Genomic DNA, 8,704 nt, shown 5'->3' with positions numbered 1-8,704 from the left:
TCCCCCCCTCCCCGGCAACAGCGTTAGCAGAGCGTCTCCTGCGCACGCGCAGGAGACGCTCTTGCACTTTCGGGGGGATTTAAACATCCCCCCGAATTTTTTTTATTTTTGTGCACACGTGGGGATTGGCCCACGTGTGCACAAACCTCCCCCGGCCCCCCAGCTGCTCCCTCCGTGCTGATTTAAGTATCCGCACGGAGGGGGCAACTTGGCTATTAGTATAAGGATATGGAGCAGAGGTCCGTCAGTGGATATTAGCCACAAGATATAGACAGGGGCTCTGGGGCAAGTGATGCTCTGTCTTCTTGGTGCTTGGGGGGGTCAACAGTGGGAGGGCTTCAAATGTCCTGGCCCCACTGGTGGACCTCCTGATGGCACCTGGTATTTCTGGCCACTGTGTGACACAGAGTGTTGGACTGGATGGGCCTTTGGCCTGATCCAACATTGGCGTCTCTTATGTTCTTATGTACACTACATACGGTCACTGTAATGGCTGCCTCTGTCGTCAAAGTCCATATGTGCTGGAAACTGGAGTAGAGGCCATAGCCCAGTCCCCGAACGCACACTTTGTATGTATCCTGAGCAACTCCACTTCAAAGGGCTTGGGTAGGACAGGTGCAGTCAGCTCTTGGGGATTGCTGAAACTGCCTGTTGCCCCATATAACAGGCCCAAATGAGAGTGAACCCATGTGCACTGCCCGTAGCTCCCTGGAAAGGAGGACAGGATAAAATGTGGTAGCCCTGTAGGAGATCTTTATGGACAAGATGATGAAGCTGTGGGCGTTAGGCTTCTCTGTGCACACACCTGGATTGCCCATCTGTTGGCAGTGTTTCAGAAGCTAATTTCCCTGTGTCATTTCTTTGCTTGCCCTCATAATTAGACTTCTGCGTCTAACATGCAGTGCAACAAGTGCTGCTTTGTAAATGGGGAAATAAAGTGGTTGGAGTAATTTGACAGAAACCCTCTAATGAGCTCATGGCATAGGACGGAACGGTTGATCCCACGTAACCCAAGACTGGCTGTCTGTGCCTGGCCAAGCTCACATGGAGAATGACGAGGGGTGTAACACGCTTCACACTGGCTACCAATGGGGATGGAAAGGCCAGGGGGGATTTCTAGAACTCCCTGGCATTATCAGGTAGCACTGCTGCAGATCTCATGATGACTGGATCTGGGGCCGCATGGGCAAACAGGGAGAGCGATGGGGACGCCTGACAATGTTCCTACAAATCCAGCCCCTGGATCAGCTTCCACCTATTTCGTGTTGTTCAGTCGCACAGTCGACCCCATGGACCAGATCATGCCAGGCCCTCCGGTCTTCTGCCGTCCTCTGAAGTTTGCTCAACTTCATGTTCGTTGCATCGATGACACTGACCATCTCATCCTTTGCCGTCCCCGTCTTCTTTGACCTTCAATCTTTCCCAGCATCAGGGTCTTCTTCTCCAGGGAGTGCTCCCTTCTCATTGGGTGGCCAAAGTATTTGAGCTTCAGTTTCATTATCTTCCCTTCCAGGGAACAGTCAGGGTTGATTTCTTTTAGGATTGACTGATTTGATCTCCTTGCAGTCCAAGGGACTCTCAAGAGTCTTCTCCAGCACCATAGTTCAAAAGAATCTATTCTTCGGCGCTCAGCCTCCCTTATAGTCCAACTCTCGCAGCCATACATGACTACTGGGAATACCATTGCTTTGACCGTCTTCTTTGACCATCAGTCTTTCCCAGCATCAGGGCCTTCTCCAGGGAGTGCTCCCTTCTGATTGGGTGGCCAAAGTCTTTGAGCTTCAGTTCCACTATCTGGCCTTCCAGGGAACAGTCAGGGTGGATTTCTTTTAGGATTGACTGATTTAATCTCCGTGCAGTCCAAGGGGCTCTCAGGAGTCTTCTTGAGAAGTGTGTGAGCCGGAGGCTAAAAACCTGTGAGCTGGCGCACACTCACTCAGCTTAGGGGGAACACTGGCTCCTTTGGAGGATGAACTCTCCCGACTTCTCAGTCTCTCCCAAGCCGTAGTTGCAATAATGTTCCCTCTAATCTGTAGAGTCTTGTGAGCAGTGCCGGATTTACGCATAAACTAAATAAGCTACAGCTTAGGGCCTCGCAATCTGCTGGGGCCTCAAATAAAAACACAATATAAAAAATGATTTCAAATATTAAAAAGGCATATATATACTAAATTTTTCTGAGACCAGCTGATGTAATTTAAAACAGTAGGGGGCCTCTGGGTTTTGTATAGCTTAGGGCCTCAGCAAGTCTAAATCCAGCCCTGCTTGTGAGCAAAGCTTCTACCTTGTGAGCTGCTGGCATTCAAGTTGTGGGCGAGCGACTTGGCTACTGCATGAATTAGCCGGCTCTGGGGCCATCTTTCCTGAGCTGAGACAAACATGTGTGAGCCGGAGGCTAAGAAACTGTGAGCTAGCTCACACTCACTCAGCTCAGAGGGAACACTGGACTCGGCAACCCGCGTGAAATGCTGCAAGGGGCCGGCCGGCCGGCCAAGCAGGCGCCGCCCTCCGGGCATCGGACGGCCGCTTGCGCCAACCCGGGCGAGCGGCTCAGGCGCCGGGCCACCCCCCCTATGCATCTTCATGCATTCAGTCACTATTAAACAGACATGGTTCATTTGCTTCGGATCTTCAGGCAACCACATAACCCCGAAAGCTCCGAAATTGAGGCCTGGAGTAGTCCAGGCTAAAGGTTATATCCAGAGATTCCCCAGGGTGTCCAACAGCACTAGCGAAGATCTGGCCCCGTGCTCTTAACCTCTTGGTGTCCGTAAAGAACTACTCCCACCGTTGCAATTGGACCCGAGCCGGGAGGCATCCATTGTTTTAAAAGTGCAATTGGACCCGAGCCGGGAGGCATCCATTGTTTTAAAAGTCAATGGACCGCACCAATAAGGCATTTTGATACACTTCCAATTTGTTGAAGAGGATTACTTTCCTACTCTAGTGTTACAGCAGTTTCTTCTTGTCTGTTTTCACAACAACCCTGTAAGGGATATTGCTGCTATTAACTGACCAGTGCTAGTAGAGTGGTTTATGTTAAGTTTGCTTAGGAAACAATAAGTAGCAATAATAAATTTGCTTAGGGTGGGCCAATCAGTGAGGCACCCATTGCTTTAACAGTCAACGGTAGGTCCAAAAAGGCATTCTGCAATGCTTCTAAGTACATGAAATGCTTCATCAATAACCACCAAGAACCGTCATATGCAGCCGGTGATTTCGGCCGTAACATGTGCTATTGCCAAGGTACAATGTGGCGTCACTTTAAAAACCTGTATAACTTAATGTTGTCTGTGGCCGGGCTCGCGTGCGCGCCAGCGTGACTCGGGCGCGGCGGGCCGGCAAAGCACGAGGGCGGGTGAGTCAGCATTGGCGGAGGCCCCTTCCTCCTCCTCCTCCTCCTCCTCCTGCTCCTGCTGCTGGAAAAAAGCTCCTCCTCCTCCTGCAGCCGCCCACAAAACCCCACGGACCGGGCGGCTGCGTCGCCATCGCCTCTCCAACAGCAGCAGCATCGGGAGCGCTTCGACGGTGCGCGGCGCGAGTTTTGCTGGTCCCGACGAGTCCGAGGCGGGCGAGCGCGATGGCTGCGGGCGGCGGGTGCTGGCTGGGCGTGTGCGGCCTGGTGCTGCTGAGCGGCGCCCTGGCGCTGGGCCGGCCGGGTCTGGTGGGGGCGCCCGTGGAGGCCACCCTGGACGCGGAGGCGCAGCGGGCCCTCCAGTTCGCCATGGAGCGCTACAACCGCGGCAGCAACGACGCCTTCCGCAGCCGGGTGGCCCAGGTCGTCAGCGTCCACAAGCAGGTGGGAGGAACGCCGGGGGGACGGGGGGCGGTCCGCTTCCTCTCTGCCGGTGTTCCCTCTGAGCTGTGGGGTCTTGTGAGCCAGAATTCTAAAGTGTGAGCTCCTGGCATTTTGCACCTGCATCAATCCGTTTGCACTGGAGCCCTCCCTTCCTGGGCTGAGACCGAAATGGGCGAGCCGGAGGCTAAAAAATGGTGAGCTAGCTCACACTAACTCGGCTTAGAGGGAACACTGCTCTCTGCCTCCCTTTGGGAACGGCCCCTGGGATTGATAGACATGGGGAGGGGGGCGCCGTGGCGAGGGTTGCCACCCTCCCGGCGGGGCCTGGAGACCACCTGCTATTGCGAGGGAACTCCAGACGGCAGAGATCAGTTCCCCCGGGGAGGAACGGTTGCTTCAGAGGGTGGGCCTCGAAGACTCTGCCTTGCCGAAGCCCCTCCCCTCTCCAAACCCCCCCACTCCCCAAACTGCACCCCCCCCAAAGCTCCAGGATTTACCCGACCTAGAGGTGGCAACCCGAGCAAGGGCTCCAGAAAGTGAGGTGCGCCAGAGGGTCTCCGTCCTGTCTGCACTGGCAGCTGGCCTGCCACTCAGGGCTGGCCTGACTTTTTTAAAAAATGTTTTTATATATATATGTATATATGTATATATGTATATATGTATATGTATGTATGTATGTATGTATGTTTCATTCGTTTTCAGAATTATGAAGTACTTAATGACACTTTGGCCCCCTGGGCAAACCATAACCTTGGCCAAAGTTCTCTCTAAGCTGTGGAGTCTTGTGAGCAAAAATTCTACTTTGTGAGCTACTGGCATTAAAGTTGTGAGCGAGCAATTTGGCTACTGCATTAAATTCGTTTGGTCTGGAGCCCTCCTTCCTGAGCTAAGACCAAAATGTCTGAGCCGGAGGCTAAAAAACTGTGAGCTAGCTCACACTAACTCAGCTTAGAGGGAACACTTGGCACACATCTAGTTCAGTGTTCCATTTTATGCCGTGTCTAACTAGGTACTTTCAAGATGTCCACAGACATCACACAAAGCTGCCCCCTCCAACTATGGACCCCCCCCCATGCCAGTGGCATTGCGACCAGTGTTCCCTCTAAGCCGAGTTAGTGTGAGCCAGCTCACAGTTTTTTAGCCTCCAGCTCACAGACTTTTGTCTCAGCTCAGGGAGGATGGCTCCAGAGCAAACTAATATATGCAGTAGCCAAATCGCTTGCTCACAACTTTTAATGCCAGTCGCTCACAAAGTAGAATTTTTGCTCACAGGTAGAATTTCTGCTCAAAAGACTCCACAGCTTAGAGGAAAACTTAATATATGCAGTAGCCAAATCGCTTGCTCACAACTTTTAATGCCAGTAGCTCACAAGGTAGAATTTCTGCTCAAAAGACTCCACAGCTTAGAGGAAAACTTAATATATGCAGTAGCCAAATCGCTTGCTCACAACTTTTAATGCCAGTAGCTCACAAGGTAGAATTTCTGCTCAAAAGACTCCACAGCTTAGAGGGAACATTGAATTTGCGACATGCCTTTGCAGGCAGAGGTGACTTTTCTAGCCTTTGGCCACCCTTTCCATTCCTCCCTCTAATCTCCCTCCTCCCCAATTCTTAGTAACCATTGGGATTTTTTTTTTTTACTTGATCATCATGTCTGTGCGGTGAAGAAAAATGTCAGCTGATGTACGACAGGGAAGATGCTGTTTCCAGGGTCAGATCTTGGTCTCCAAAATACGCAAGAGAGCAATGGGAGGGGGAGGGGCCGCCATTAGGGAGGGTTGGGGGATGCTGCTTGAGCAGAAGGCACCCAAAAAGAGGGGTCCCCATGAACCATCTCCCCCTCCTCCAGTATGGATGCAGGGAAGGCCCTTTCGGTTGATGCCGGTTGAGTGGTGGCTAGTTCGCGATAGTTGGGAATGTCAACACAGGAAGATGTCAGGGCGATCCACTGAGACCAAAACCGGAGCCAGACGTCATTCTTTTCCCTATCTCTGGTAGCAGGTTCTCTTCCCCCACTTCCCCCCCCCCCCCCTTTTTTACTTTCAAGCTAAGTGTCATTTAGCTGCGGTGGCTCAAGTGGTTAAGACGCTGAACTGCAGGCTGTGGAAGGTCGGTAGTTCAGCAGTTCGAGACCCGAGTCTGCCACATGACGGAGTGAGCTCTTGTCTCTAGTTCCAGCTCCTGCCAACCCAGCAGTTCGAAAGCAAGAGATTGCAAGTAGATAAATAGGTACCACTTCGGTGGGAAGGGAACAGCGTTCCATGCACCTTGGTGTTTAGTCATGCCGGCCACATGACCACGGAAACGTCTTCGGACAGCGCTGGCTCTTCGGCTTGGAAATGGAGATGAGCACCGCAACCCTGGAGTCAGATTCGACTGGCTTTCGAGCAAGGGGAACCTTTATCTTTAAGTGTCATTTTGGCAATTCACAGAAGTGTCTTTTTTCTCATTCTGATTAGTTCCTACACACCAAAACGAAGCCTGTGACTTGCTTCAGGGCTGGGCCAGCCAGAGTTTGATGGGTACCTGTCCTTGTCCGGTTAGAAGCAGCCCACCTGTTGGTTCCCCTTGCTGCTGCCAGCCACGGCCTCTGAATAGACTGGCTGCACTGCCTCCCCCCTCAGCAAAAGACCTTGGATCTGCCCAGTGGGCGGGCCCCTGGATCTGGGGGTGCAGAGGTATTTTCCGGCTGGGCCTAGATCTCCCACTTAGTTATTACAGCAAGTGGACTTTCCCCCCGGACTTTGTCCAGTCCTTGTGAAAGCCTGATGGTTCCTGTCGTCTCTTGTGGCAGGAAATTCCACAGGGCTTTTACTAAGACGTCAGAGAATGCAGGGGGTCTTCTGATAGCACAGTATTCAGGGCCGCTATTGGTGCATCTGTTGTTATCTGACAGATGATGGGATTAGCTTTATCCTTGCTTTGGCTCCGATTGTCTTGGGTCTGTGGCGGGGAGATTGGCTAAAAAACGACTTCCACACAATAGCAGCTGCGGAAGGGAGGGGAAGGCTGGTCTCTCACTAGGAGAAGTAAAAGTAAATAAGAAGGAAGTGAAAGTAAACCAGAGTCAGTGTCTGCAGGGAAAGTTTTCTGCAGTGAAAGAGGAGGAAGAGAGAGAAGAATTTATGCTCTCGCAGTCAGCCGGGGAAGTTTCCCCATCCACGTAGTGTACACGGAGTACCTTCAGAGCAGCCCCCGGATAAAATCTATCGATTACCCAGAGTCAAAATCAGCTGGTTGCCCCCTAGCTCACAGTTTTTTAGCCTCCAGCTCACAGGTTTTTGTCTTAGCTCAGGAAGGAGGGCTCCAGAGCAAACTAATGTATGCAGTAGCCAAATCTCTCGCTCACAACTTTAATGCCAGTAGCTCACAAAGTAGAATTTTTGCTCGCAAGACTCCACAGCTTAGAGGGAACATTGGTTGCCCCTACTGGAGTCTCTGAACCTGCAAAGATTTGGAAATGGTATCTACCCCCCCCACACACACACACATACAGACACATTTGTTTTAGCTGGATCAATGTTAGTTTAGTTTTGGCTTGGAACTGCAATCTGGAGGATTCCGTGGCCCTGCTACAAAACTAAAACCATCGTTTTTTGCCTGGCGAGAGACAAAACCTGGGTGAAAGAGCCCACAGCCACTGGCTCTCAAATATATTTAATCGATAGACACACAGAACCAGGGAAGGAAAAACACTCGAGTATCCCTTGTGGCAGGTGTCTTTCTGGTAGGATTTGGTCCCTTCCTCAAAATTCCAGACATGGTTCCAGGGGACCCATGACAGAGCAATAACAATCCAGGCGTAAGAGAAAAAGCATTGTAGCCTGTTTGAAATGGAAAGACCAAGTACAAATGGCTCCAGTCTCCCCCCCCCCCTTCAACAGGAGTGACCAGTGGTCTGGGGGACATTTTGAGGGGGGGCCTTCCTTCCTCTGAGTGCTACCTACAAACATACCAAGTTTCAGCATCTCTTTCACAACTGGGCCCGTCTCCCTTTTGTGTTGGCCAGTGTTCCCTCTAAGCTGAGTTAGTGTGAGCTAGCTCACAGTTTTTCAGCCTCCGGCTCACAAATTTTTGTCTTCGCTCAGGAAGGATGACTCCAGGGCCAACTAATTTATGCAGTAGCCAAATCGCTCGCTCACAGATTTCATGCCAGTAGCTCACAGAGTAGAATTTTTGCTCACAAGACTCCACAGCTTAGAGGGAGCATCGGTGTTGGCTACTGAAATTCTCTCTATAACGATCCATTTTGTGTGTCTCACAGCTTGTTGCCGGGATCAAGTACATTTTCAACGTTAAAGTCGGGCGAACGAGTTGCAGAAATTCCGACGTGGTCGCCGGGGACTGCGAGTTCTTGGTGGAGCCGGGTCAGGCAAAGGTGCGTGCCGGATAGAAGCAGACCATTTAACGTGATTAGATATATTAGAGGTCAGGGCGGGGGTGGTTCTGGGAAAAGGCAGGGGCAGAATCAGGGATGTTGCAAAAAACAGACAAAACCCTGGGCGGGGGGACGGGGACACAGGGCGCATTGTGTGTTCTTTCACATTGTTTTCAAAAGCATGATAAACGGCAGCCGTCTCCCTTTTTAATTGCTGCTGGATCCTCCCCTTCTTGGGGAAAAGATCTTGGGATACTTAGAGGAGGCAGGCAGGCAGGCTCAGCCAGAATCCTTCTGGCCCACTGACAGCCCCACCCCAAACCCCACAGCAAGGAAATTTCCACTCCTCCACCCTGCCCATCAAGCACAAATCTTTCTTTGTATACCAAGCAAGTGTTTTGTGTGCCAGGCCTCTGGAAATCCAGGCAAGCTCTTAATCCTGGCCCTCGCTGCGATTGTTGCTAGGGAGAGATTTTCTCAGGAATGAACAGACCTTGACCATTCCTTAAACACATGTTGTTCAGATG

General features: G+C 51.5%; 1 protein-coding gene across 1 annotated transcript in view; it reads left to right on the top strand.

Annotated features, from left to right (window-relative positions):
- The first annotated feature begins 3,441 nt into the window (after positions 1–3,441).
- Positions 3,442–8,704, top strand: part of LOC107108829 (cystatin-like) — an 8,596-nt gene continuing 3,333 nt past the window's right edge. The window contains exons 1-2 of the mRNA XM_015409348.1: positions 3,442–3,799; positions 8,064–8,177. Of these exons, the coding sequence (XP_015264834.1) occupies positions 3,581–3,799; positions 8,064–8,177 (333 nt within the window). The 5' untranslated portion in view covers positions 3,442–3,580. The remainder of the gene's footprint in view (positions 3,800–8,063; positions 8,178–8,704) is intronic.

The sequence above is a fragment of the Gekko japonicus genome, unplaced genomic scaffold (genome assembly GCF_001447785.1).
Source record: "Gekko japonicus isolate JY-2015 unplaced genomic scaffold, Gekko_japonicus_V1.1 scaffold707, whole genome shotgun sequence".
In the NCBI taxonomy this organism is placed as follows: domain Eukaryota; kingdom Metazoa; phylum Chordata; class Lepidosauria; order Squamata; family Gekkonidae; genus Gekko; species Gekko japonicus.
The sequence above is the reverse complement of the archived record's forward strand: the minus strand, read 5'-3'. Positions and strand labels throughout refer to the sequence as shown.